Source organism: Tenebrio molitor, chromosome 8 (assembly GCF_963966145.1).
Source record: "Tenebrio molitor chromosome 8, icTenMoli1.1, whole genome shotgun sequence".
In the NCBI taxonomy this organism is placed as follows: Eukaryota; Metazoa; Arthropoda; class Insecta; order Coleoptera; family Tenebrionidae; genus Tenebrio; species Tenebrio molitor.
This window is the reverse complement of record NC_091053.1, coordinates 16,337,592-16,364,601: the sequence shown is the minus strand read 5'-3', so window position 1 is coordinate 16,364,601 and position 27,010 is coordinate 16,337,592. Positions and strand designations below refer to the sequence as shown.

General features: G+C 43.1%; 10 protein-coding genes across 18 annotated transcripts; 4 read left to right on the top strand and 6 right to left on the bottom strand.

Moving 5' to 3' along the window:
- Positions 1–150: 150 nt before the first annotated feature.
- LOC138136812 (tRNA (34-2'-O)-methyltransferase regulator WDR6) lies at positions 151–3,471 on the bottom strand. The gene is made up of 4 exons (XM_069056125.1): positions 3,249–3,471; positions 2,707–3,191; positions 2,056–2,644; positions 151–1,957 (listed from the first exon to the last, which is right to left on the bottom strand). The coding sequence occupies exons 1-4, from the start codon at positions 3,319–3,321 to the stop codon at positions 180–182; spliced, it is 2,925 nt and encodes a 974-aa protein (XP_068912226.1). The 5' UTR covers positions 3,322–3,471; the 3' UTR covers positions 151–179.
- A 185-nt stretch (positions 3,472–3,656) lies between these two features.
- Positions 3,657–9,236, bottom strand: Girdin (protein girdin). 2 transcript variants are annotated; one of them, XM_069056124.1, is made up of 14 exons: positions 8,787–9,236; positions 8,531–8,737; positions 7,962–8,171; positions 7,656–7,903; positions 7,526–7,607; positions 7,165–7,470; positions 6,368–7,114; positions 5,707–6,291; positions 5,256–5,543; positions 5,001–5,201; positions 4,633–4,947; positions 4,272–4,515; positions 3,989–4,204; positions 3,657–3,896 (listed from the first exon to the last, which is right to left on the bottom strand). In XM_069056124.1, exons 1-14 carry the CDS (start codon positions 8,841–8,843, stop codon positions 3,853–3,855), a joined length of 3,750 nt encoding a protein of 1,249 aa, XP_068912225.1. In that variant the 5' UTR covers positions 8,844–9,236; the 3' UTR covers positions 3,657–3,852. The 2 variants fall into 2 exon arrangements, with proteins under 2 accessions (XP_068912225.1, XP_068912224.1); XM_069056123.1 differs by having other exon boundaries at positions 3,658–4,204; positions 8,787–9,230.
- Positions 9,237–9,579: 343 nt separating this feature from the next.
- On the top strand, positions 9,580–14,076 carry stck (LIM zinc finger domain containing stck). Of its 3 annotated transcripts, XM_069056136.1 has the most exons (7): positions 9,654–9,722; positions 9,828–9,900; positions 11,155–11,271; positions 11,327–11,632; positions 11,682–11,940; positions 12,000–12,141; positions 12,189–14,076. In XM_069056136.1, exons 2-7 carry the CDS (start codon positions 9,878–9,880, stop codon positions 12,395–12,397), a joined length of 1,056 nt encoding a protein of 351 aa, XP_068912237.1. In that variant the 5' UTR covers positions 9,654–9,722; positions 9,828–9,877; the 3' UTR covers positions 12,398–14,076. The 3 variants fall into 3 exon arrangements, with proteins under 3 accessions (XP_068912238.1, XP_068912237.1, XP_068912236.1); XM_069056137.1 differs by lacking the exon at positions 9,828–9,900 and having other exon boundaries at positions 9,580–9,722; XM_069056135.1 differs by lacking the exons at positions 9,654–9,722; positions 9,828–9,900 and adding an exon at positions 10,862–11,043.
- Positions 14,077–14,247: 171 nt separating this feature from the next.
- Positions 14,248–17,827, top strand: LOC138136813 (zinc finger protein pita-like). Of its 4 annotated transcripts, XM_069056128.1 has the most exons (5): positions 14,248–14,517; positions 15,433–15,600; positions 15,648–16,081; positions 16,181–16,337; positions 16,410–17,827. In XM_069056128.1, exons 1-5 carry the CDS (start codon positions 14,362–14,364, stop codon positions 17,718–17,720), a joined length of 2,226 nt encoding a protein of 741 aa, XP_068912229.1. In that variant the 5' UTR covers positions 14,248–14,361; the 3' UTR covers positions 17,721–17,827. The 4 variants fall into 4 exon arrangements, with proteins under 4 accessions (XP_068912229.1, XP_068912227.1, XP_068912228.1 ...); XM_069056126.1 differs by having other exon boundaries at positions 15,648–16,337; XM_069056127.1 differs by having other exon boundaries at positions 14,249–14,517; positions 15,663–16,337.
- Positions 17,828–17,920: 93 nt separating this feature from the next.
- LOC138136827 (uncharacterized) lies at positions 17,921–19,476 on the top strand. Its single transcript, XM_069056149.1, has 4 exons — positions 17,921–18,022; positions 18,072–18,248; positions 19,161–19,275; positions 19,326–19,476. Exons 1-4 carry the CDS (start codon positions 17,965–17,967, stop codon positions 19,441–19,443), a joined length of 468 nt encoding a protein of 155 aa, XP_068912250.1. The 5' UTR covers positions 17,921–17,964; the 3' UTR covers positions 19,444–19,476.
- On the bottom strand, positions 19,458–20,832 carry Bub3 (mitotic checkpoint protein Bub3). The gene is made up of 4 exons (XM_069056140.1): positions 20,478–20,832; positions 19,902–20,428; positions 19,710–19,849; positions 19,458–19,649 (listed from the first exon to the last, which is right to left on the bottom strand). The coding sequence occupies exons 1-4, from the start codon at positions 20,670–20,672 to the stop codon at positions 19,516–19,518; spliced, it is 996 nt and encodes a 331-aa protein (XP_068912241.1). The 5' UTR covers positions 20,673–20,832; the 3' UTR covers positions 19,458–19,515.
- A 488-nt stretch (positions 20,833–21,320) lies between these two features.
- On the bottom strand, positions 21,321–22,977 carry LOC138136822 (STAGA complex 65 subunit gamma-like). 2 transcript variants are annotated; one of them, XM_069056143.1, is made up of 6 exons: positions 22,823–22,977; positions 22,585–22,770; positions 22,091–22,212; positions 21,926–22,044; positions 21,695–21,876; positions 21,321–21,638 (listed from the first exon to the last, which is right to left on the bottom strand). In XM_069056143.1, exons 1-6 carry the CDS (start codon positions 22,975–22,977, stop codon positions 21,488–21,490), a joined length of 915 nt encoding a protein of 304 aa, XP_068912244.1. In that variant the 3' UTR covers positions 21,321–21,487. The 2 variants fall into 2 exon arrangements, with proteins under 2 accessions (XP_068912244.1, XP_068912245.1); XM_069056144.1 differs by having other exon boundaries at positions 22,091–22,200.
- A 21-nt stretch (positions 22,978–22,998) lies between these two features.
- LOC138136818 (putative methyltransferase C9orf114) lies at positions 22,999–24,505 on the bottom strand. Its single transcript, XM_069056138.1, has 3 exons — positions 23,827–24,505; positions 23,509–23,781; positions 22,999–23,460 (listed from the first exon to the last, which is right to left on the bottom strand). Exons 1-3 carry the CDS (start codon positions 24,363–24,365, stop codon positions 23,166–23,168), a joined length of 1,107 nt encoding a protein of 368 aa, XP_068912239.1. The 5' UTR covers positions 24,366–24,505; the 3' UTR covers positions 22,999–23,165.
- A 21-nt stretch (positions 24,506–24,526) lies between these two features.
- On the bottom strand, positions 24,527–26,008 carry Rpe (Ribulose-5-phosphate-3-epimerase). The gene is made up of 4 exons (XM_069056146.1): positions 25,869–26,008; positions 25,211–25,803; positions 24,831–25,160; positions 24,527–24,783 (listed from the first exon to the last, which is right to left on the bottom strand). Exons 2-4 carry the CDS (start codon positions 25,520–25,522, stop codon positions 24,667–24,669), a joined length of 759 nt encoding a protein of 252 aa, XP_068912247.1. The 5' UTR covers positions 25,523–25,803; positions 25,869–26,008; the 3' UTR covers positions 24,527–24,666.
- Pex11c (Peroxin 11c) lies at positions 25,887–26,997 on the top strand. Of its 2 annotated transcripts, none has more exons than XM_069056148.1 (5): positions 25,887–26,024; positions 26,076–26,252; positions 26,321–26,502; positions 26,650–26,712; positions 26,760–26,997. In XM_069056148.1, exons 1-5 carry the CDS (start codon positions 25,953–25,955, stop codon positions 26,962–26,964), a joined length of 699 nt encoding a protein of 232 aa, XP_068912249.1. In that variant the 5' UTR covers positions 25,887–25,952; the 3' UTR covers positions 26,965–26,997. The 2 variants fall into 2 exon arrangements, with proteins under 2 accessions (XP_068912249.1, XP_068912248.1); XM_069056147.1 differs by having other exon boundaries at positions 26,751–26,997.
- Positions 26,998–27,010: the final 13 nt, after the last annotated feature.

Sequence of the window (27,010 nt, the reverse complement as noted above, 5' to 3'; positions counted from 1 at the left end):
TAATTGTCACGTAAATCATAGGACCGCCCATGTACTTCTCGACATACATTCATTCATTCTGATACGAGCTAACTTGACCTTACACGATGCAGCTTCAAACGATTTCTCCCGGCGCCTCCGCCATTTTTGTTTCTTAAGCAAAAACATCCGTCCAGACCCAAACCAAAAACAATTTTTAATCACGTAATAGATTTGACACATCTGACATATTCTACACCTTTCCCGTAAAGAAAAACGTTGAAACAATCGTCCTCTTCGTCACACCCCAACCCCTGAACGTCGGCGACAGCCGAATTGTATCTGTCCACGGCCTCGACGAACAACTTGTCTTCATCAACGCGCCACTTGAACACCAACAGCTTCTGGTCAACGGAAGTCGTTAGAAAATAATCGCCACTGATGAAGACGCCCGTCACACAGGCGCAGTGTGAGTGGCTGTCTCGAACTGTTGCGACTGTCACAAAGTCGACACCTTCTGCGTTGTTCTCGATGCGAAAGAGAGTCAACACGACGGACGCGTCGTCTCCTCCCGACAAGAACACCAACAGATCGTCTTTGATCAGTTTGTGGCAACACGCTGCGATTCCGGATTGGTGGCGATTGAGCGTTTTGAACAGGGTGATTGGCTTCTTGTTTTGAAGTAGCGAAGACACCTCCCAGAATGTGAGGTTGCCGTCGGTGCTCATCGCGATCAACACGACGAGTCCAAGAGTTCGCACCGTACAGATTCTTGTCACACATTTGGGCCTCGAGAATAAATTCGTCAACAGGCTCATCCGGTAATTGGCACTTTCTGTATTTCGACACACTTGAAACACTTTCACGTTTCCGTCTGAAGAGGCGGCGAATAAGAGTAAACCGTCAGCGCACTCTAACGTCTCCATGTCCATTATTCTTATTTCCGATTCTGACAGTTCGTCCCCGCTCGCTTTCTCGTAATACGAGTTTTCTTCGCTACAGACACTTTTACCGATATTGTTAGGGTCAAGTGACAGCTTCCAACAAATAATTTGTCCGCGACCGCCCCCTGAAAACATCAAATAATCTTCGAACGTACCGATTTTGTCGAGTCGATGCAATCGCACACTTCTGATACTTGACAGGTGCAATTTGAAGGTCCTGATCGACGAAAAATAGTCCTTACCGGTCAGGCAAATTCGCAGATTGGTGTCTTCGCTACCTGACACCAACACGAAGCGATTTTTACTCAACTTAACAAACTGCAGCGCGTTTATCGTCTTGGTGTGAAACCCTGGGACTATATTCACAGGATTGAGTTTTTTCGCGTCGTACGTGACAACATTAAGCGCGCGATCCTTGACGTAAACGAACTTCATTGTGTTTTCCTTCTTTTGAAAATCCCAAGAGCGGTGGCCGCCCCCGCAAACATGTTCAAACAACGTCCTTCTGGTCTCGACGTCCCACACCACAAAACTGTCACCCGAAAATGTCAACAGGACGCGATCAACCAGTGCCACCAACCACACAAACGGCATCTTCTCGTTTGACATTTGTACGAGTTTTTCACCGGTTGAAAACGTCTTCATATTACCGTTTCGCCCCAAAGACACGATCTGGTCGTTGAAATTGTACAGTTGTGTGACTCCTAGGTGGTTGTGCGCTCTTTTGAAAACTTGGACCGGTTTGCGTCGAGTCACGGTGTAGACGTAGATGTTGCCCCTTCGGTCCCCCACGATGTATCTCCCGTTGGAGGCTTGGCACGCCGCACTACTCCACAAGTCTTTGGCTTGTGGTAAGTCGAAAGTCGTGACGGGATGGACGCGGTTGCCGTACAAACACCACAAGGTCAAAAGTCCGCCATGTTGACAGGTCAAGTAAGTCGTGCAAGTTAGCCAATGGAAAGAGTAGATTCGGGACTCGGGGTCCGTTTTTGCGGCCACCAACAGTTCAAGTGTGTCGTTTGTTGCTTTGTAGATGTAGATTTCGCCGTGATAGCCTGAAAGTTGAGTCATGGTTAATCTAACTTGACCCGCGCCCTCTGTTGACTGGTAGAATAACCAGTGGTGCCGTCTGTTATTCCCCGGATTGTCTTACCTGAAAGAGAGACCAATTTCCTGCAGGGAGATATCTGAAGCAAATTGTAACTCTTCAGATTTTCATGGTGACCGATCTTCGTCCATCCTCCAGAGTCGGATAGATGGTACAACGCCCCTTCTTCGGTGACCACCACCAAGCTGTCACCACATAAAATTCCGATTCTCTTGGCGATTTGATTTTCCGGTGGTGTGTACCGAGTGCATGTCGTATCGTTGGGGCGCAGAGGCAACAATAAGACTCCGCAGTCTCCGCCTCCCGAGACGATCACGTCATTTTTACAATGCAAAGCCCAAACTGGGCCCCCTTGATGCGTTTCGATTTTCCGTATCAGTTCCCCCTCGAAATTCCACACGTTTAAAAGGGAATCTTCACCTGCGGTTACCAGAAACTCGTCAGTAACCACACACCGAAAGACTCTAGACTGGTGACCGTAAATCTTGCGTTGCAACGTTATTTTAGGAACTGGTCGACGTAATTCGGTGTGAACGCATTTATTTTCTATCGACCACAAGATGGACGAGCGGTCGTCGGAAGAAGAGCAAATGTAACCGGCGATTTTATTGTAACTGATGGAAAATATTACGCCCTGAAATTACAAAGAATTTTGTTACACAAAAGTGGGAAATTTATTATTTGCTATGTGACTACCTTGTGGCCCTCTAATTTTGTTAAAACTGGAGAATTTTCTTCATTTTCAAAGTGTGAGACCTTCCAGATCAGTATCTCACCAAACACTGTTCCAGACAAGACAACCAATTCTTCTGTTGGGTCATCATAACAAATGAAGGCGCTGTACAAGATACACTTTTCATCACAAACAACTTCCTTTAATCTGGTGAGGTCATCTTTGTATATTATCAACTTGTTGAGCATGACCACCACTGCGATGTGTTTGTTTTTCAACCAAGAGGCTGTCAGTATCCAGTCTTTGATTTGTTGGTGGTCTAGTTTACTTATTGGGAGAAGTGCTCCAACGTCGAAGGTTAATGTTTGCATGTAGCAACCCCCATACAATAAAATACTCGCAGAAGGTTCATCAATTTCGATTCCGTGTATCTTGTGACCGTCAAAAATTTGAATTTTCTCAATAAAGTTTCCATTTTTGTCGAATACATTTAAAAAATTGCCAATACCTACAAAAAACGTAAAAATTTATCGACATAATGAAGGAATTGAAGTAGTTCATCCACCTGCTAAGACATAACCGTTAATTAGTCTAACGGAAGTTACATCCGTTTTAATCAATTTTGATTCAAAAAACATGTTTTTTCGAAAGCGATTCTTTCGAATTATTCGGAGCTACACCTTCACATCGAAAATTACAGATAAGGTGAAATCATTAATCCTAACCCAACTTTTTCGCGTTCATGTTTGAGGAGATTAATTCGGTTCTTTTGGCGAATATGTGTCAAGTTGAAGCTTCAAATGAAGATTCCAAAGTTGCAAATTTTAAAATGATTCGATTTTTGTGAAAATCATATTCAATGTGAGGTTAGAACATAACCTCAAATATCTCCTAGGCCATAATTTCACGAAGTTGTTATCTATCAAGGATAGAATAAATCAATGAAACCATTTTTTATATTAAATCGTGTATTCAATAAATAAGAACTATAAAAAAATAATATTTTACAGGAAGTGAATTCGAGTCTGGCAAAAATGTAACTACCACACAATGGTAAAAAGTTAAAAAATATTAAGCATCATCACACATCAGCTACTCAAGGCTTTTTCTTAATTTTATAAAATACTATAAATATGTTTTTGTAAATAGTTACAAAAAATGTACGTTTCTCAAATTTTTTTGGTTTTTGATTTATTTCTCCAACGATAATCGCCTAAAAAGGAAGAAATCAAACACATCCGTATTCGTACCAGACTGCCGTTTCTTTAGCATTCTCGACCTCTTTCTTGTCGACACCCTCCTTACCGCCATCTTCCGGTACTTTCTGGTGAGCCGACGAACGCGCCGCATCTCCGATCACCGTAGATATTTTATTATAAACGAGTAATGGCGACTGGTTTTGATTATTCATCGGTGCCGCCACCGTCTTTGGTTCGTCTTCTGACAAGTAAACGGTCCGTCGAGAACCCACCGATCCCAAACTCAGCGTACTTTCAGGTTCTCGCGAGTAATTCTCGTCACCTGAAATGCGAACGTTCGTACAAACGAAACTGACACCTAGAAACTTGTGTCGGGTTGGTCAGTTCACCTGCTATGCTGTTTCGGTGTAAAGCGGCGTCTTTGTGCGACCTCCTGAGCACGACGTCTTCTCGTGACCGCCTCTGCAGACTCCCTCCGGCTATTGTCGACCTCTTGAAAGGCTCGCTCCGGGAATTTGTTTCCTCGACGCTGTTGTCCGAATCGTTTCCGGCTGACTCGCCTGACCCTCCGCCCAACGTGAACTGGGACTGCGTCAGACGCGATGAAACGTCTTCGTGCCAAGACCGACGATTCTACCAAAATAATTCAAATTTTAACGGCGCACTCTGTTGAGCGGTAGCGTCATTACAAACAACCGGCGATAGTGACGCCATCTCTCATCCGGCTGCGAACCTAACCGAGACACTCACCCTGCTGGGCACTTTGTTGATGATATCCGACCCGGCCTTTCTTACTTTCCGAACCAGGGTCGCCCCGAATCCCCTCTTCTTACATGACGCGTTGTCCAACTTGCGATAATGTTCCATTATCTTCTCCTCCAACTTCTCCTTCTGTCTGCACAAGTTGTTCACCTTGTCCGTGTAGAGCTTCTCCTCGAGGTGGTAGTGCTGCTTGTCTTCCAGCGAATGCGTCAACAACGAGTGATACTGGGTGAGGAGCTGCGACACGTGATCCATCAACGCCCTCCTGTCCGAATCCAACGAGTGGTTCATCTCGAACAACATCTGAAAATCCAAATCTCAAAAACCTCCCCGAGATTGTTTCCCACGTTTTTTACGTCGCACTTCTGCTGCAGTTTCGCGTTTTCCAGGTGAAGTCCCGCGACGAGATCCGACGTCGAGTTGAGCTCTCCCTGCATCTCGGTGTGTCCCAGACGCAGAGTTCTCGACTCGGTCCTCACGTTCTTCAGTTCTTCTTGCACGTTCCTGTACTCGACTTTGAGACGTTCGCTCGCCGTGAACAAATTGCGGAAGTCGTCCTGAAAAATCAACAATTCGCGTCAAAAATCCACAATTATTTCATCAAAACTTACTTTCAACTTTGAGTGTTCCGCTCGAAGCACTGCCAGGTTCTTCGCTCCGTTCTTCAACGTCTCTTTCTCGCCCTCCAGGGTAGCGATCTTCTCTTTTTGCGTCGAGTTTGTTTCTTTCAGAGCGCGCATTTCCGAACGCACATCTCTGTTGAATTTCTTCAACGACTCCTGTTCGGCCTTGAGCTGCTCGTATTCGCCGGTCAGCTGCTCGTGCAGAGTCCTCAAAGTGATTTGGTCCAAGAGCAGAGTATCGTGTTGAGTGCTTTGAATTTTTTGTTGTTTTGACAACTGCAAGAATCACAAATTATGAGGTAAGGTTCGTTCCGGTATAAGACCCAATCACAAGCGACAATAAACAACACTAAGTTGGTAGTAAAAAAAATCCCCAAATGAAAAACTAAGTTGGCAACAGAAAAGTACCAACAATATTTTTATTTTTTTTTAATTTTACCTCGTCCTTCTCGGCGACCAGTTGACTGTTGGCCAACTGCAGCGCCGTCTGTTGCGTCTGCAGCGAGTGCACCTGGGACTTCAAGGTCGCAATGTCCACTTGCAACCTAGCGTTCTCCGCCTGCATAGTCTCGTTGGCGTTTTGCAAATTGACCATTTCGGTTGACCTGGGATCGGCCTTCTTGTGCACGTTCTCTTCGCACCGCGAACAAATCGCTACTTCCGAATCGTCGCTCTCCTTGCGCAACTCCACCACGAACGACTTCCTCAACTTGGAATTTTTGAGGACGTGCTCGACGATCGCGTCGACGTCGTTGTCCAACAGTTCCATGTTGAGGCAGAGCTTCTCCAGATTGTTTTTGCACTTCTCGTTGATCAGTTTCTCGCTGACCAGGTCTTTTTGGAGCGTCGCTATCGTCTCCTCGTACACCGACGTCTGCAGGGTCAACTCTTGGGATCTGTGCTCGAAGTCTTGCAGTTTTTCGATCTGCGAACGGAGATTTTCCGCGTCTTTGGTCAGCTTTTGAACGTCTCGGTCTTGTTTTTTCGATTTTTCCACTTCCGCGTCCAACTGTACGTCTTTGGACTGAAAAACAAACAGTAGGCTCAAACCTTGCACGACCGTGGCACCATCATCAACTTCGTATTATCTCCCCACTCACCTCTAACGACTCCTTCAACTTGACGACGTCCTTCTGCATCGTCACGTTCTCCTTTTCCAACAAACTAATCTTGTCCTTTTGTTCCGCGGCTAACTTCTCCCACTCCTTGCACTGCTGCATCTGCACCTGCACAGACTGTATTTGGTCGGACATTTGCACCAGAGACTTCTCCGCGTTGTCCGCTCTCTTCTTTATCGTGTCGCACAACGTCTGCACCCTCTGCTTCTCCTTGGTCAACGATTCGACATTTTTCTCCAATTCCGTCACTTTCACACGCTCGTTCTGCAAGTCCTGGACCTGTCGTTCTGATGTCAGCTTGACCGTGTCGATGTTGTCTTGCAGCTTTCGATTTTCTTGGATCGCGTTCTTGAACAGATTCTCCAACTCTTCGTTCTGTTGGGTCAGCTTGTCGCAATTCTCTTGCAACTGATCGCACTTCAACACGAGCTTCTTCTTCTCCTTTTCCACGTCCAACAACTTGTTGGCGTTCTCGTGGAAGCTTCGCTCTTTCAGAGAGTCGATAGTCGACAGCAACTTCTTGTTCTCCAGCTCGAGCTTGAGGGCGCGGGCTTGCGCGTTGTTCGTCAGTTGTTCGGACAAGCTGTTGTCGCCGGAGTTAGCCTCGTCGTGGTCCGAATCTCCCGCACTTAGCGTACTGTTTTCCTGCAGGACCGATTTCGTCACTTGTTGCAGCTGGATGTTCTCCTCGATCAACTCTTGTATCTTCTCTTTGGCGGCGTCTCTCTCCTAAAAATCGAATTGTTTTCGTCCCCTCGTTAATCTATTTGAAAACTTACCAATGACACCTCGTTGAAGCTCTGCTTACTCGCCAACAGCTCGGCCTCTAATTGCAAAACATGTTCCGCTCGCTGCCTCGCCCTCGCCAGTTGCGCCTCCAACATCTCCCTCGTCTCTAAAAGAACGCGATTGTCTTCTCTCAATTCGTCGACTCGGACTTTGTAGTATTCCGCGTCGGCCAATCTTTCCCTGTAGCGTTGCGTTTCTGCCTCCAGACGGTCCGCCCTTTCGACTCGTTCCCTCATGGCGTCCATCTCGTCCTGGTAAGCTTTGGCCCGTCGCGCCTCCACCACCAGATCGCTGTTCTACATCACCACCATCGTCTTTATTAGCGTCAAAAAACTTCAACATCAAAATTACCTCTGCTTTCAATTTCGTCGCCAAAGCGGTCGCATGTTCCAGTTCTTCCCGACATTCCGTCAACAATTCCGTTTTTTCTTCTCTGAAAATTCCAACATAATTATTTACCAACGACCAACCGAAATCTTACAATTCTTGTCGTTGTTTCCTCAAGCGAGCTTTCCAATCCGCAAGCTCCACAGCTAAATGATTGGACTCCGCCGCTTCGACTGTCGAACTCGTCGGACCGTTCACCACAAACTCTTGCCCCAAATCGGACATCCATTGCTGCAATAATTTGTCTCTTTCGACCGTCAACGAGCGGACGTGGCTGTACAGTCTCTGGGCTGGCTGCTCCGTATGATCTAGCGTGAGAACGATCTTCTGCTCGTCTGTTACCTAAATATCACACAAATCATCAAATAATTTGCCACTTTAATGGTTTCTTCTCTGTTACCTGTTTAATGCATTCCACAATGTCATGCTGAGTATCTACCGGAAGCTCTTTTATTTTGATGATGAAGTGCTCCTTCGTGGGACCTTGAACGGCGCAACCCAATAGCAGAAGAACGAGCAGTTTTAATTGTTCCAGTGAGGCTTCCGACCCCGGAGATCTACCCAAAACTACGCAATCGGGCAGAGAAATAATGATCTGCCCCAGTTCCTCCTGAAACACAACTTACGTCAAAACTGTCAAAAATGTTAACAGAACAGTAGGCTTAGGTTTGAAGTGACAATCGAAACATCAACGCAGAGGGCGCCACCAAACTCACTCTTGATAAATTTTTAAACGCGATTCATTCTCCCGTGTCTATTACGACCCAAAAGTGCATTTTTCGACGAAGACCACACACTTTTAAAACACATCATTACATCAAAATGTGGTCAAAAGTGTCAAACAATACCATCAGGGCAGTTGGCTTTGACGCAAAACGTCAGTACAGAGGGCGCCACCACCACTCCAAATGTCTTTCTTTCAGTGAATTTTTCTGCTTTATTGTGCATTTTTGGGGGCGATTGCGTTACCTCATATATATTTTTTATGTTGCGAATGATGCAGTGGAAGATCTTGATTCGGGCGAACGTGATGTTGACGCCTTGCAAATTCGAGAGCGAAGGCACCGGTTGCAGCGGCTCCGGATCGATCTGGAGAAGGACCTCCGTGATGGGTGCCCCATCGAAGAATGTCTCATAGACTTGTAACGTTTCGGGTTTCCGCACGCAAGTCGCGAGCTGAAAATGACACATTTCTGTATTGAATCGGCGACGATCGAAGACGTACCCATGCAACTAAGGGGCCGGAGAGAAATTCTTCGATAGCTATCGCGGATGCTGCCATATTACTTGAAGGACATCAACAGAGTCATTCTTCTTGTACTTGAGTAATTATGGAAGAGAGTTTGTGCCGCGATTTGAAATTGACCACGATTTTCCAGTCGAGAGACGATTTTATGACTTACCGATACTCATTAAATGTCACTTTACAATGAAAAACCTTTTAAATCGGTGGTAGATGAATGTACACAATGAAGGGTCACACATTGTTCAAACATAAACTTCACCGTGACCACTTTGGACGACTCTACTGTTTGCAACAATTTTCTTTGTAAGATTTTCACACGACTGGAATTGTCTTGTCTTCGCCACAACTGTCATCTTATTGTTGAACAATAAAAACAAGAAAGCTGTGGAACCACAACATTGTCTTGTTATGACAGAAACAGTGTTGCCACACGCTTATTTATTTCATGACGAAATTGTAAATATCGATGTCCTTTTTCTACGTTTTGTTTCTTTCTTTAAAAGGATCAATTTAAAATGACACACAATTAAATGACTCATTAAGTGACGAGTGACGACACTTTTTTAAATGACAGTTGGTTGGTTAATCGTAGATTCCCAAAACGAAACCTATCGAGGCGAATACAACCAACAAACCTTTTTGTTTTCAGGATCGTGGGAATTTTTTAATGGATTTATTCATTCGAATGTGTGCTTTTAGGCGAGGTCTACACCCTTCACGATTACCAACCTACAGTCGTCAATGCCACCAATTTTAACATTCTTCTTTAAATGGCAATTAGGACAATTCGGCTCGTGATTGGTCAAGAACAGTGACGTATGAGTTATGACATTTATGTCACTCCTTCTCAACTTCTTCACGTTGACATTATTATGAATAATTGTGAATAGAAATTACATCGATTGCGGAATTCACGTAAGTTTAACTTTATCTTCTTTGTCACATCCTTCCGATGTCGTTCTTCAAGTTGTTGCTTGAACATTTTTGTTTACGGTCACGGATTGTGGTTTTTGCTTTCAGTTCCTGTCCTGTTTTCATTTTTCCCCTTTTTGGTACGAAGAAGTTCTAAAATGTCGCCAATTCCCATGCCAGGGTAAGCATACAAGTATGCAGTTAATAACCGCTCACGGAACAGGGGCGCATTTCCATCCTGGTTGCTGTAGAAAACTGAGAACCACTTATTTCCCTGACACCATCCTTGCACCTCTTGCATGGCCTGTCAATGTTAAATTTGCTGGGGTCTTAATTTTTTCTTCTCAATGAGCTGAAATTTACAATTTGTATTCTTGTGGCAATCCAAGTTTTAACTTGAGTGGGTTAACGTATTGCTGTTGGAGCTATAACAACATAACCTCTCTATACAACTTCTGAGATGAGGAATCAAATGTTTTTATAATATTTCGCAGTAGTAAGACATGTTTTATAAACTAATTACTAATAAAATTCTAGTGTAAATGGTGATTAAAACAAGACATCTAAACAAACAAGAATAAAATGGCAAATACTAGAGACATGATTTAAAACAGTAATGTAAAAATGACAGATCTTTGAATATTTATGAGGTTCATAAATGTACATTCAACTTCTTGTGCATTAATAAGTGATCTAAGTACGTATTTGTTCTAACACTTCTAACCTATACTGGAACATCCTGCAGCGCCAGCGGCGCAACAACGAACTACTTACTTTCCCAGATGTGTCAAATTCATTCAAAACTGTTCACAAAACTAATATAATAGATTCAACTCTACTAAAGTACAATTATGTCCCTAATAATATGACAAGTGACTGATTGCACAACCTGTCATTGTTGTGGTGTTAAAATCACGTCAAGAATAACACTGACATGACTACTTAAACATGGAAACTAACACTCACCAAAAGTAAAGTCTTTTGTATTTTAAATGTTAAAACTGCAACCTTCAAGCGCACACGATACTTCGAAGCCGTTCCGATTGTGATTTACCTCAACTGTTAGCTCAACACTATGTATATTGACATTGGGTGATAAGTGATAAAGTAATAAAATTTAAGTGGGAGTTGGTAAAATCAAAATGTCTCGCGATAAAGATTTGTCTCCATACATTCCACCTTTGAAACCTATTTTTGAAAGTAAATTGTTTCGAAGAAGAGCCGACTCCAAGGAACAACTTGGAGATTATTACGACTTCGAAGATGTCGATTATGAACTCGATCAAACAACAATTTCCCAAAACCAACAACATCAAGCGTCTCGGTACGACGCTGCGTCATCTTAATGTTGTTCATGACACACTCGAAGGAGTTGTTCCGTTTTGATTCTTCTGAGACTGTCGAATGCTTAGAAACTGATTGATTTTTTTTGTAGAGTCACCACCAACATGTCTCTGGACAGCATGCTGTGCGCTCGGTGCGGCGACGGTTTTGAACCCCACGAAAAAATCGTCAACTCCACTGGACAGCTGTGGCATCAGCAGTGCTTCGTGTAGGTATTCCTCTCAATGTCCAAAAATGAATTACAACAAAGATGTTTTTTCCAGTTGCGCCCAATGCTTCCAAGAGTTCGAGGACGGCATCTTCTACGAGTACGACGACCGCAAGTACTGCGAGCGCGACTTCCAGATCTTGTTCGCTCCTTGTTGCGGCAAGTGCAACAGCTTCATAATCGGTCGCGTGATCAAGGCCATGAACGCGAGCTGGCACCCAGAGTGCTTCCGTTGCGAGATGTGCGAGACGGAGTTGGCTGACACTGGGTTCATTAAGAACGCCGGTCGCGCCCTCTGCCACGAGTGCAACGCCAAAGTGAAGGCGATAGGGTCCGGGAAGCACGTCTGTCACAAGTGCCAGTGAGTTGAGTATGTTTCCATTAGGTCATGTCTAGTGTGCCTCTTTTAGCGCTTTGATCGACGACAAACCGTTGAAGTTCCGGGGGGAGATGTACCACCCGTACCACTTCAACTGCACCAACTGCGGCATCGAGCTGGACTACACCGCCAGAGAGGTGAGGAGTCGGCCGGGCTTCGCCGCCAACGACATGAACGAGCTCTACTGTCTGAGGTGTCACGACAAGATGGGCATACCGATTTGTGGGGCCTGTCGGCGACCAATCGAAGAGCGAGTCGTCACAGCTTTGGGCAAGCACTGGCACGTAGAGGTGCGACTCACTCCCTAAAAATCTTGACTATAATAATTAATTTTTTCTGTCTGATCCAGCATTTCGTGTGCGCCAAATGCGAGAAGCCTTTCTTCGGCCATCGCCACTACGAGAAGAAGGGTCTGGCGTACTGCGAGACTCACTACCACCAACTCTTCGGCAATTTGTGCTTCGTCTGCAATCAAGTGATCGCCGGCGATGGTAAGTGGATGGGGTCGCGCGTACAGATTGTCACGACAGTGTTGCAGTTTTCACCGCCTTGAACAAGGCTTGGTGCGTCCACCACTTCGCCTGTTCCGTCTGCGACCAGAAGATGAACCAGAAGACCAAGTTCTACGAGTGCGACTTGAAGCCGGTGTGCAAGAAGTGCTACGACAAGTTTCCGGCCGAGTTGCGGCGCAGGTTGAAGAGGCAACACGAAGCGATGCCGCCGAGGAAGTCTCAGACGCCTACTTAAGTAAGCGGTGGGTACAGTGGGACACGTGCGCATGATCTGATTTAAGTAAGGTAGGGGTGTGGTATGTCGTGAAAAATAAAAGTCGAGTCACGGCTTGGATTCAATTTATTTTTCGTATATGCTTTAAAAAAGTCATAAACATGCGTTTCATAAAACCATTATGTATAGATTTTATGTGTTAGGGTGACAAGTTTACGTAAGCTTAATTGTGACGTATGTCATCTGTTTTTCTCTTGCTTTATTTCGTATTAATCTAGCACCAAGTTATTTTTAATTAGATTTCGTGTACCTTGTGCTTGTGCATACATCAAAGATCCACCAACACCGCAATTCACATAGAAACTACAAGTGGCAACGCTGTATGAAAGTTATTTTTACGTTTTGTCAAGGAATTTTTTTTTTTTCACATTATTAGATCTGAATCTTTCTTAAGCAAATGCGTTAACTTTACAAAATACAATTAAATTTCAATTGTGCCAACTTGAATCGTCTTCATCTACTATGCGGGATTCTAGGGATATTTATTTTTTGACCAACTTAAGTCACTGTGGTGGATATTTGACATGTGAACAGGGTTTAAAAACAACAAATAAAACTTGATTGTTACTCGTCGTCTAACATCTCAAATTAATTGACAGTTTATTAGTTTGACACAATACAAGTGTGTCGTAGTTGACAGTGTCATTAACCTAGAATTAAAGTTTATTTCGTTTTGCTTTTATTGCTTTATATACTTTTTTTTGCTTAAATTGGAGAAAGTTAAAAGAAAAAAAAATAAAGTATGTATAAAGTTGTCAATGTTGTGTATTTTATGTCTTGAAGAGAATACTGCAGTATGTTGTCCCCAGAAGCTTTTAATATTTTATTAACCAGACAGGTATGGACTTAATTTTATATGTGCCATTAATATTAATACTTTGAAAACGCTTCGTAATACGTAAAATTGAGAATTCAGTTGGCCGTGAAAAACCAAAGTCGAGTCGTTGATTGATTCGTAACGACGTAATTGTGACAGGTGTAATATGGCGGTTGGACGCCATTAGCTTAGAGCGAGTGTCAAATTTAATTTAAAAAACTATATGAATCAATTTAAGACACAGCTGTTATTGTTCACAGCCAACTAGACAATACATTGTTGTTATATGCTTTAACAAACTTCTAGTTTTAAGTATTATTTATTGTTGGGTCCACATCCACATGCCTTTCACAGTAAATCATTATGTAGAAATTTTGATGTGTTCTTAGATCACAAATTGACACCATCTGTCAATCAGTGCCTTACGTCATTTCTTTTTCTCCCATTTTGTTAATCGTACGGTTTTTACAAAAAAATTGTTTTTTAATCGAGTTTTACAGTGTCCATGTAATACATTATTGTTATTTGTTGTGTTCATAAAATTTAGTTAGTCAGTAATTTTGACAGAACATAAGTGTACTCTAACCTACATTCTAAAGATTATAATATCGGTATCTTCCACATAATTGCCTATAAAAGTTATAAAAGAAAGTATTTATTAAACGATAACTCTATTAATATTGTATATTTTATGGTTTGACAAGAATTGTGTAGTACAATCATCATTTCAACTAGTTTTTAATAATATTTTATCAGCTACAAGTCTTGTACTATTTTTGTATGTTAACAGTTTTTAATAATGAAAATAAAAGACTTACGTATCCATTATTTTTCTTTATTCGTATCCTCAACTTCTTTTGGGAAGTGCTTTGATTTTTGGCATTTTGAAATTTTGATGCCCCCTGTCGACGAGTAGTGTAACTAGAGCAACTGTCACTTTCGTCGACAATTTGTGGGCGTCGCGTTCTGCCTCGGTCGGCAAGTGCGGTAGCTGGTCGTGCATTGTATGCGCAGGTAGCCATTTTAGCCAAGCCGACCACCATTTTGCGTTACAGTCTCAGTTTATAGATTTGGAACCGTGCCGATACAGATTTTAAAATCGTAAAATATGGAAAGTCGTGCGAATATCTTGCGGGCCATGAACATTTGTCGTTTCTGTCTGACCGAAGACGGCCCACTGACAAATATCAATGAACGTCAACCCAAGGACAACAAACAGACCGTTCCTCTTCCGCTGCAACTAATGGCGTGCGTTGCAATCGAGGTTCGTAAATAAGCTAATTTTCTAATCGACAGTCCTACAGGAAAACATCGCAACTACTACAAAAAGTTCGCTGCTTTATTTCCACTAAACCTGTAACGTTCGAAATTCGGCGTTTTTCTATGAATAGATCGACGGCGACGGTGTTGGCGTTTTTTAATTTTGGCCGATTGTTGGTTTGAAATTCGGCTTCTTCAAAATTTAATACTCATTTGCGGCACTAGTTCGCGTCGGTGTGGAGGCAGCGCCTACTTGTTAGCGGACCAATTGTTTTCGAAATTGACACAATAACAACGAAGATCGTAGAGCAATCGTCAGAAATTGCATTTTGCATTTTGGACAAGCTGAACTGTAATCGCAGAAAAATCTCTTAAATTCGATCAGCTTGTTTACAAAACCATTCATGATTTTATTGATTGTTTTTGTATCTTCTGTTAAATTTCATTGTTTTTTCAATGCTGACAACTACATAGAATTGAAATTACGTTTTACCAACAGAACCGATGCGTTAAATAAAGCTCCTTTACCTTCTACAGAGTTTTACTTTTATTTTTCACTTGTGTTTTATATTTTGTCCCGTTGTAGAAATTTCTATCGACAGTAAACCGTTTGTAATTAAAATTATAATAATCGCGGGTACACACGGCTCAATATCAACTGTCAGCGTTCAAACCGTACCTACATCTCAATTGAAATTCTAGATTCTTTTTTTAAGGATTATATAAACGTGGAAGTATTAAAAGCATCAGGTAATTCCAAAAATTGCAAATCATTTTATTTGTAAAAAGTGCTCAGTCCATGAAAAAACCAAACTTAGCAGTTCCGTGGAATGTAAAACCGAATACTCACGCAATCAAGAGTCAGTAAAAAAAATGTTTTTTCACGTTTTTCGTCAATTTTAAGAAACAGTGATTTCAGGTTTTTGAAAACGACGGGATGCCCCAAATGATTTGCAAAACGTGTCGAGCACAGACCCTGCAAGCTTACACATTCAAAACAAATTGCAAAAAAGCAGACGACGCCCTGAAAGTGTTCCTGGCGACGGGTTCGCTGCTGCGCCCCTGGACACAAGAAGAGATCGTCGAAGTAGGTCCACATTAAAAATTTAATAAAAAAACACTTTTCGAAATTAGAATTGCGTGTTGCAGCAAGCTCGGACCTTCCAAGCGACCAAACGAGCGGTCGACAGAGCCGAAGAGGTGAAATCAAAAAAAATCAAGAACGAAACTCCCGAAGTGATCACGCTCAACTATTCCAACAATTTGAGTCAAAGCAACAGCGAAGAAGAAACAGTTCTGAACGAACAGTCGGACGCTCCAGTTTACGAACACGACGAGAGCGCCGAACAGAGCGACCAAAGAATGGACGACGAAGATTTCATGAATTTGGAAGAAGAGTCGGTGTTGAACCCCACGTTGAAAGTGAACCAGGTGAAGACCGACTGCTACCCGTGTCCCCACTGCGAACGGTCCTTCCCCCTGAAGCAACTGTTGGACCTTCACAAAGCCAATCACACCAGAGAGCGCAACTACAACTGCGACGAGTGCAGCAAAGCGTTTTTCACTAAGTACGACCTGAGCAAACACATGCTGACCCACACGGGGTGCAAGCCCTTCACGTGTGTGGTGTGTCAGAAGTCGTTTTCTAGAGAGTCTCTGCTCCACAGACACGAGAAGGTTCACATCGACGTACCGAAGTACTTGTGTTCGCAGTGCGACCGGACGTTCTTGACCGGCGAAGATCTGGACGCGCACACCGCCAAGCACAAGAAGAAGCGACCCTTCATGTGCAATATCTGCCAGAAGAGCTTCGTCTTCAAACAGGTAAAACGTCACAATTTTTGACAGATCCTCTTTCGCAAACGGACAACGTTCTGACAAGGTTTGATGTGTCAGGGACTGGAGCGCCACGAGCAGACCCACAGCAACGTCAAGCCCCACAAGTGCAACTACTGCGAGGCCAGCTTCACATCCGCCATCAAGCTGACGCGCCACGTGACCTCCCACGCCGGCCTGCGACCCTACCCGTGCAAGATGTGCGGCCGCACCTTCCTTCTGAGCCACCACTTGACGCGGCACATGCGCAGCCACTACGCCGCCCACCAGTCGGAGGCCTTCCTGCCCCCGATCGGCCAGCACAAGTGCGACATCTGCAGCATGTCCTTCAGACGCAAGGACTCGCTGATCAACCACAGCGCCATCCACTCGATGGTCAACTTGAAATGCGTCATCTGCAACACGGAATTCGACAACGTCGTCAAGGTGAAGGAACACATCACGACTCACCTGTCCGATTTGCCGTTCCCCTGCGAGAAGTGCGACTACTCCTTCGAGACGCAAGAACAACTCGAAGATCACGAGTTGAAGCACGCCGAGATGGAATACGAAGAACAGATAGAGCAGGAGGTGATGGCCGAGGCGCGACAGGCGGCGGGGGTGAGGGAGTCCAACGACGAGGACAATTCGGACTATTCCGGCGACGACATCGCAGAGTTTACCATCACCAACGATATGAACAACCCGGAAGTGGTGAGGAGGTCGAAGCGAGTCACCAAGATCAAGAACTACGCGGAGTTCTTGAAGGACGAGTTGGGGTCGGACATGGAGGACAGCGGCGAGGCCCAACCGAACGAGCCCGAAGAAGCCGAGAGCGCCGAAGAGGCGGAGACGCAGCCGACGGAAGAGACCGAAGAAGACGCGATCAAGCCGATCGTGCGGTCCGAAGGGACGAAAGTCTACTCGCGGAAGAACGTCCCCGACAGGCCTAAAGTCTTGCCGCAGATCAACCTCGACCAAAGCAACGTCGTCCCCCTGTCGAGGATCACCCAACCGCACACCATCAACACCCTCGACAACCTCTCGAAGGACATCAGCAAGTTCCCCGACAAGGAAGTCTTCAACATGAAGATCGGCGACAAGACCGTCACCGTCCAGAAGCTGCTTCTCACCAAAGAACAGATGAAGGCGATGGCCAAAGAGGGCAAGATCGAAAAGAAGGGCAACACGCTTTTGCTGAAAAAGAGCGCGACGCAGTCGTTCCAGAGCGTCAGTCTCGAGACGATCTTCGGCGGGTCGAAAGCGGAGGCCGCTTTGAAGACGCAGCCGAAGAAGACGTACCAGAGGAAGTCGATGTCTTCGGCGGAGGACACCGAGAGCGCCGCCGTTACGTTAAACGAACAGTTAAGTCTACCAGATGAAAGCATGTAAAGTAGATGAAAGTATGTAAAGTACAATAGTCGTAAGGTAAGGTGTACAAGTCTTAAATGTCTCTACATAAGTGTATGCAAGTACAAAAATAAAAATCGATAGTCCAGTTTGTTTTTTTTTTGTACCACTTCTCCCGTGGATTTAAATGTTGGGGGTTGGTGGCACTGTCGAGGGGTGGAAATATTGATCGCCGCACGAGACGGGTCGATATTTTTCCGCAACTTGAGGAAACGCGTGTGGGACCATGTTTGGGAAAGGTATTTTATTGTCGGTGATAAGTCTCATCGACGTTTTGCAAATCGGTGAGTACTGGGCCCCCGAACGGTGCTTTTCTCATGTTTTGGTCGACAGTGGCGTCGATCGACTGTTTCAAGTGTGTCTCCATCAATCATGACTACATGCCGTGCGAAGACCCCTTTCACAATAACTATACTTTGGATGTTTTTGAGTCGCCTTGTATGGGGGGCAGAAAAGGACGCGACGGGTTGTTTCCGGCCACCGCCTGCATAAAGATAACCGGAATATTCGGTAATTGTTTATTCTTATTTGCCCCTTCACAGATTTCAAGTGTTTGTATTTTTTAACTTGATTCAAACATGCGTGGGTCTCAAATTGATTCGTACATATTTTGAACGTAATCTTGACGAGAAATCTAATTTGTAACAGAGCAGATTTTCAAAGAACAAAGTAGAAAATATTTGTAAAGACGCGAAAACAGGGGAAGACAGTTTTATGAAAGAAGATATCAAATTGTGCAGGGTGTAAATGTAACCTATTCGCTCGGTAACGCAAAACAATTTACTACAAACTAATATTATTATGGTAAAATACTTACATTGTAAATAAGTCGTTCATGAAAAATAAGGCAATTTTCGAATACAAACTGGCAGCGATAAAACTAAACTAAGTTTTTACAAATTTCGAACGAGATGTTAGTCACAAAAATGTCGTAAGTACTACCAACCACACAAAACAAAAAACTCTAATTGTTTTTCGATTCTTATGCCGAACAATAACTTCAATTTTTATTATTATATCAGCTCTAAACAATGTCTTGCTGATCAATGATTCCATCACATTGCCAATAATTACAATTAATGATGCATTTCAATGGAAATTGTCTAGAAATTGTAAACCTTCTTTAGAGTCATACTTTTCAAACGATTGGCAACCTCGACTAAAATTTGAATTTTAAAAATCGTTCATCGCGAATTAAAAATATAAGTTTAATTCTTATTTATTAATGAATTCCGATTGTTGTAAGTGAAATACTAAGAACTGCTTTATTTTAAATGTTACAAACGAGCCGTTCATCTATTGTGGAGCAATTGAGGTTACGTTGACTTTCTACTTTTTTCCGCGATAAAATGTATTCCCCCTCAAGTTCCTCTTGCGGATTCTTATTTTCACCGAATCAGACGTACTGTTTTACCATTTCAGATGATAACGGCGACACCATTACCGTCCGTGGATGCGCCCTAGACAGCGGTACTTTAACAACCGACACGGAAATCGTGCGAATGTCCCATTGTGGGGGCTTCTTCTACGACAATCGGTACCACTCCATTTCCAATTTTAAATTAATCATTAAATCACCTTTTTCAGATATGCAAGGGGTTGCGTCCAAAGCTGTAACGACGTAGATGCCTGTAATTCGGGTACAAAACACGACTCATTTTTGTTTTTAATCACAACACTCGCTCTTCTGACTACTATAACGTAAAAGTAAAACAACGATTCGTCGATATTCTTATTTATTACGAAATATTACTTAAAAAAGAAAACAATTTATTTTTTAAGAGTTGGTACTATACTTAGGTTTGGTTTCTTGGTCTGTCACTGCTCTGATATAGATGGCGTCTTCGGGGAGAGGATTTGGGGGATTTTCCTCTTCCAAAAAGTACGAACACGCAATTGCCAACACTGATCCTGAAAATAATTCAAAAATGTAAATACCCGAGTCGAGTGTAAGCTCGAGGGAGTTTTTACCGTTATGACTAAAACTGAGCGAAGTAATTGACGTGTGGTACTGATGAAACTGACACAAACGCTTCTTGTTGAATCCGTCCCAAATGTTGACGTAGCCGTCCGACCCCCCCGTTGCAAATGTATTGTGCGTGGGATGAAAGCTAAATAAATAAATAATAAGACAAACTGACGTGTCAATGCATTTACACCGACCTGATCGCGTTCACTGGGTATATTTTCTCCATCCCGTCCTCCTTGATCCTGTGACACTTGAACGCGTACTTCTTCTTCTGCACCTCGGGATTCGTGTCCAAATACTCCACAGCCACTCTACCCTCGATACTGCTCAACACGAAGCCTTGCTTGTTGGGGAAACACCTGATAGCGCGAGTCTGGTACTTGAGGTTCGACTCGCGCTTCTGCAGGGTGTAGGACATGTTGCGTATGTCCCATACCAGTATTTTCCGGCCGGCCGTGCCCACCACCAGCTTCTCGCCGCACACGCTTATCGTGTACACCTTCTCGCCTTGGTTGTAGCTGCCGCTGCAGATGGGGGTCCTCGGGTCCCACAGCTTGATATGGTGGTCCCAGCTGCCCGTCAAGATGCCGTTCACTTCGTTGCAGTACTCCACGCACTTGATGGCGTTGGAGTGTGCCCCCACGCAGCTCTCTGTCGTGGTGTTGAAGTCGAACGATTTGAGAGTGTTGTCGAGGCCGCCGCTGTACGAATGGACGGCGTCCTGAAAATGGGGCTGCAGTACTGGGGCGCGAGGTGTTAGATGGACTCACGGTGAAGCAGCAGTCGAGGACCGGCGACTCGTGGGCGTACTTGTGGCGGAGGTTGTTGGTCGTGACGTCGTAGAGGCGCACGGTGCCGTCCCACGAACTCACCAGCAGGAACTGGTTGGTGTTGGGGCCGAATTTCACTGAAGAGATCGCGTCTTCAGGGGGCGACTTTAGCTTGTACTCGGTTTGAGATTTCATAATTATGTCGTATTCTTTAACAGTCACTTTTTAGCGTAAACTATAATCGACAGTTTAAATACACAAATGCAGTAAAATTAGAAATTGAGGTTAGTTTATCGTTCAAAATTGTCAACATTTCCCCCACTACTCAACTGTCAAAACGACTACCATAGAAACAGAGCAAGAATTTAATGGAGTTATGAACTGGTCTTCTTTTTTGGGTAGCCTGTATATTACAAATACTTTAAATTAACAATTATTATAACGATAGATATTGTTGAGTTATGCCACTTAATTACAATTTAACAATTAGGTAAATGCATTTATTATTATTATTTATTTATTACACAGATGACAGATGCAATAAAATCACAATTTGTGAACTCGATTTTCAAAATTGTCAAAAGTTTATCTCTGCTTGGGGATTAACTATTGAATACGCTTCTATAAATCAATTTGAGAAAGATATAATAGCATTACGTCACTGTACGTATCAATTAGAAAAAAATTAACAAAGACCAATTCGATAAAATTATAGTTTGAGAGGTTAGGTTGTTTTTCAAAATTGTCAACCATAGAATTCACTTATTCTCAATATCACAATCAACTATAGATAGATGATAGATAGATCACCTGATGAGGTTTCAGATTAAATTAACAACAATCTGAAAGGGATACTTAATTTCATTTAATGAAAAATAGAAAGAAACAATGCTAAATAATCATTTGAATCTTTTTCCCTTGCTCCGCAGACAGAAATGGAACACATCTACTCTTGGAGATTCTGCAATTGGAGATAGGTATTTTATGCCTGTTGGTTGAAAATCAGTTCGCTAATCCGAAAATTCTGCTTCCAAACTATTGAGCAACTGATATCCCCTTTCAAGTATAGAAAAGTTAACATCACCCTCAATTGTAGAGAAGTGAACTTCAGGATTTTCGATTTCTACAACATCTTCTTTTTCAACTTTCACCCCAACAATCCTAATAAACAGTACGAAGTTTAGTACGAAATAAAACAATTTAAATTCGAGATGTACTCGTTCAGCGGATTCACAGGAGAGGGTACTTTCGGTATTAGTAAAGCTTGATACTCTTCGGTCAAGTCTTTACATCGATTTTCAAGGACAGTAACATATTTTATCACTCTGGATTGGTAATAGTCGTCTAGGCCTTTCACGCCGCCCATTCCCATTTCGGTCAGCACCCTTTCGATGACGTTCTGGAAAACAACGAATTAAACGACGTATTCTATCACATTAGTAACATACTGGAAATCCCATACGTTGCATTTCTTTGTCATCCATCGCGAGTTTTATGTTGTGCGAGATTTTTTTGAGGAAATCTTGCAGAACATCGCTCAAAACGTCTAACGCGCTTTGATGGCTCGCTGAAAAATTGTCTCAGTACTTGTGTCAAGACAATTGCTCACTCACTTTCATATCCTATGTGGGCAAAGAGTGTGGAGATGCATTTGGACAAGACCTGGCTAGCAACAGCTGTGCTCAGCTCACAGATCTCTACCTCCTCTCCTCTCGCAAAATTTCTACAATTACTTCTTTATCAACAGCATTAATACCGTGCGATCAACAATTATTTAAATCAAAGAAGGCTTTGACATTTTGGCCGTATGTCAACAGATGTCTGGCATGCACGGAAGTATTTCTGGTTGCATATACCAGTTTCAATTTAAATTTGTAATTTTTTTCCGAAACTCGGCCAAATAGACAACAGCGCTGTATGTTCATTCGTCGTTATTGAAAACACCATTGCGAAAGTAAGATGAATCTTTTATGTTCTGAGGTAAAAACCATGATTCATAGTGACGTTGATTCGCTGAGTAGCAAAGCTACAAAAATCTGTCACTGTCAAAGTCATAGCCGCTCCTTATCTAAGTAATTGTTGATCACACTGTATACATCACACTCACTTAAAATCTTGTGGTGTAAAATTCAAATCATTTTTATTGTTGTCCATTTTATCAAACTGTGGCATTTTCAACTCAACTTTTTCTGGGTTTTTGTAAACTTCAGTCAATTTAATCAGTTCTGTGACACTGTTCGCGTGTTTATGTAAAGATATGGTGTAGAGCATGAGCGGATTCAATGGGGGTACTCTGTGATCAAAAACATGAAGAAAAAAATCGAACTAAGTTTGCCCCCGCTTACCTAATTTGTTGCATTTTAACCAGATTCTCTTCACCTTCTTCTAACTCGTTGAGGAAAAACTTGTTCATGGAGAGCTCAATATCAGCAGTAACATCAGGAACATGTTCAGTCTCTTTCTCCATTGAGTTGTTTTCCCAATGTTCTAGTCCCGCCATTACTTGTCAGTTCAAAACAAATAAAATATTTCACATTTATTTAAAACACCGCTTCAAATAAAACTTATTACAAAATGTTTGTTTACAAATTTGCAACCTAACCTAATTGTCACTTAACCTTACACGAGATTTGACACTTGCGGGGTTGGTAGACCTGCAAGTGTCCATTTGAAATTCAAAAATGTCATTTAATTTGTGGAAGTATTTGTTTCACTTCCTTGGAGTAATTTAGGCCTGAGAGCTGCTAACGTAACCAACACCGCTTCTTCGGTCCTTATCGTCCTCGATCCTTGATCAGGCAAAGTGTTCAAGTAATGATCAAAAATCAGTTTTGGGTTGTCCACGTTGAAAACGTCATCACTTTCTAAAGCAACTTCTAGTCCTTGGACCCCTCCAAAGACTATAAGGGCGTGATCAAACGACGGACACTCGAATTCATCCACTGAAGTCCCTTTGTCCGACGTCCCAACCGTCAGGTCGTAACTACAAAACAAAATTACATTTTGCACCTTAATCTTGCAACATTCGTACCCTTTTTCGAATGGACACTGCGAAAAGACACTCGACAAAGAATTTGCGAGTCTAATTGTGTAGCCCCAGTAGGTCCCAGTCTCGTTTTTTGGAGTCGAAGGCGCAACAATTATTCCTTTCAACTTCTTGGAAGTTTCTTGGTCTGGTAGCAACTTGACGGTGCAGCGCAAACCCGGTGTTAATAATTTATCCACATGTACTTCTTTCAGCAGTCCGACATTCACAATTGACCCACGTCCGGGCTTGACGGGTTTGTTCGTAACTACACCTTCCCTAGAAGTATGTAAATCACACGTTTTAGACAATTGGAGTGATTACCTGAACGAGAAATGGTCATCTTTGCCCAAGTGATGTGGTGCGTTTAGAGGATTTAAGACGCCACAAAATTTCAGATGGTGGTGGATGGGGAAAAAATATTTGCGGAGGTATTGGGGGCACTCCATGTACTGCAAAATTCGGCCCAACTGGACGCAGCTCTCTCTGATGTTCTTCACACCGTAGTTATCTTGCAGCGTCGCTTTTTTGGCGTTGGCTTCGTCTCCGTAATCGTCGAACACTACGATTTCGTCCACTTGGAAGATACAGACGGCTCGCGCTATCTGACCCGCCAGGTAAGCTCTCAGTTCCTGGGACTGCGCCGTTTCTAGTATAGACCCCGGAACTGCGACAGAAATTGTTGAAACCTTTCTTGCAGTGTTCTCCGCTTTTGAGGAAGCAGCAAGAGACTCGTTCGCTTCTTTCTCTTTCTGTTTTTCGAGTTTCTTTATCAAATTCAGCTCCTTCCATTTTCGTTTTTCTTCTTTCTTGGTCTTGTTTATCTGGCTCCAGCTTTTCGTCTCTGGTTTTGGCCGGCCCATGTTGCAACGAATTAAAACGAGTTTCTAAAGTGTTGAAGGATTCGTTTTTGCTTTATTTGACTACTATTGAAGCCAAAAAAGTTCACGTTGCACTTTCAACAGACATAACCTAGAAATCGTTGCCATAACCTCAAATTTCACCGATCTAAATCAAAGACGTGTTCCCCAACAATGGTTTATTATTAAAATTTATAATAAAAATACAAAGAAATTACACTCGGTAAAAAGAAAATTCAACAATAATAACAACCTTATGCTCCTCGTTTTGGAGAAAAAAATGCATGAATCACAAATGGCAGCCTTAAACGTTGCATTTATGAATTGAGCTTTCGACCGTCTCCCTCAAGCTGGCCATGACGGCTCGTTGGTCAGTTGCGTTGATTATTGCAGTTCCCGCGACTATCATGTTGGCCCCCGCCTGCAACACAAATGTTTTCAAATGTCCACCCTGTACACAATTCTAACCTCGGCGCATGCATTGATTGTGTTCAGTCCGACGCCCCCGTCCACTTCGATGTCGAGCCCCGGATAGTTGTGTCTCAGCCACTGCACTTTAGGCATCATGTCGCTCATGAACTTTTGTCCGCCGAATCCTGGTTCCACAGTCATGATCAAGATCATGTCGGCGTGATCGATGTATTGTCTCACAGCTTCGATTCCCGTTCCGGGTTTTAACGCTAGGCCGACTTGCATACCCGCCTCTCGTATTTTTCGACAGAGGGAAATCACTTCTTTGACCGGTTCTATGTGGAATGTGTATTGGTTGACCCCGGCATCGGCCATCGGTTCGACCCACTGGAACAGTCTTTCGTAACTATGGGGGTGTTGACTTGATGTGCGGTCACCTTCAACGGCTCCGAGACCATCATGTGCGTCTCGAAAAATGCGTTCCTTATTTTGTTTCGCAGGCATTTCACAACCGGATGACCTAAAGTGAGGTTAGGAACGAAGTGGCCGTCCATCACGTCCAAGTGTAAGTAGTCGGCTCCGTTATCTAAAAGTTTCTGGGATTCGACGTATAACTGGGATAAATCGGCGTTTAAAATTGATGGTCCTATTTTGCATTTTAATGATTTCGCGTGCACAGCCATGTTTGCAAATTGGCGATTTTTATTATCATTTGGGATGGCGATAACGAGCCGATTTCTTGCCAACATAAAGAACACAAATTAACCATCACCGGATCAACGACCGTCGAATTTGACACTTCACTTGTTAAAATTATTAAGACATAACAATAATTACGACTTATGTTAAATAAATTGCAAAGAACGAAACAGCTGACGAGTTCATTACGTAATAGTGTCATTTCTGTCTCTTGTTTCATAATGAATTACTCTTTTTCTGAAGTAGAGAAAATATCCGATGAACGCGTCATGTTATCGTAAAAATGTCAAAAATGTCCTCCACTGGGCAACTTTTCCCCACTTTCCCCTACCTAGGATCCGTACAATGCGGAAAATGAAAGTAATGATAATGAAACTCATTCCTGATAATAATCACCTTGATCCTTAAGGTGAACAGCAAACCGCCCGCCTATGCAATGCCATTAACTCGTCCAACTGTGTAGCACACCGCGTTAGAATCATGAGTGGCTCTGTTTCCGTTATCCTGGACGAAATTTGCGCATTATTAGATACGTACAAAGGCAGAGACAAGGTGAGTTGCGACCCGGAGCCCCCAAACCCCCAACGACTCCTCTCCTTCCAGATCTTGCGCACACTATGCTACAGCACGAAGCTCATTGGAGGCGTACACTCCAACAAAGCCCTCGCCGAGAAGTTCCTCCTTTTCAGCAAACACATGTCGAACACTAGAGCCACTCTGAGACTGTTGGACGACTTGCCAATGCTCAAGTACAATCTGGAATACGGTTTCGGGAAAGAGGTTAGGTCACGTTAGATTGACTCAAATGAATATTTACTTACTTGAACGGATTATTAAACAAATTGTAGGAGCCTGATAAGCTAATGGCAGCGCTGGGAGTCACAACAAATGTGATAGACCAGGTCTATTACCCGATTGAGAAAGTGGCATGGCTTGCAGAGAACAGACTTGTGACAGGAGTAGACAATAACAAGTGGGACACTATCAGCTCGATATTTTGGGTGGCGTCGATTTATTTAACTCTGATGAGGTGAAAATTGCTTTTTAAATGATTTGTTAGTGACAAGTAGTTGGGGATTTAAGTGTTTAATTGTTGGCAGCACTGGTCAAAATGACAGAAATTGAAATGCTTTGTAAAATGTGGTGTTGTGCGCAACTGATTTAAATTTTTATGCAGGAGCTTGCGGTACGTTAGCGTTTTGCAGAAACACAAGACTTGTGTTATGAAAACTGAAGAGAAGTAAGTACATAAGGCAATTTATTTAAACATTTCAACAGTTTGTTTAGTCCTGCGTTGGAAAAGCTGCTCGCGAGACAAAATTACGAGATCCTGACTTGCGTCCGTTTGTGTTTGGATTTCGTGCACGCAGTCAACACTCTTCCGAAAGGATTCCTCTGGTCCTCCAAGCTGAACACTTGGCACATCGGACTTATCGCTACGACTTCATCCCTCCTAGGTATCTATCAGATTTTTGCCAAAAGAGATTTGTGATTTATCGTTGACCTAAATAAATGTTTACGAGTTTATTGTTTGGATG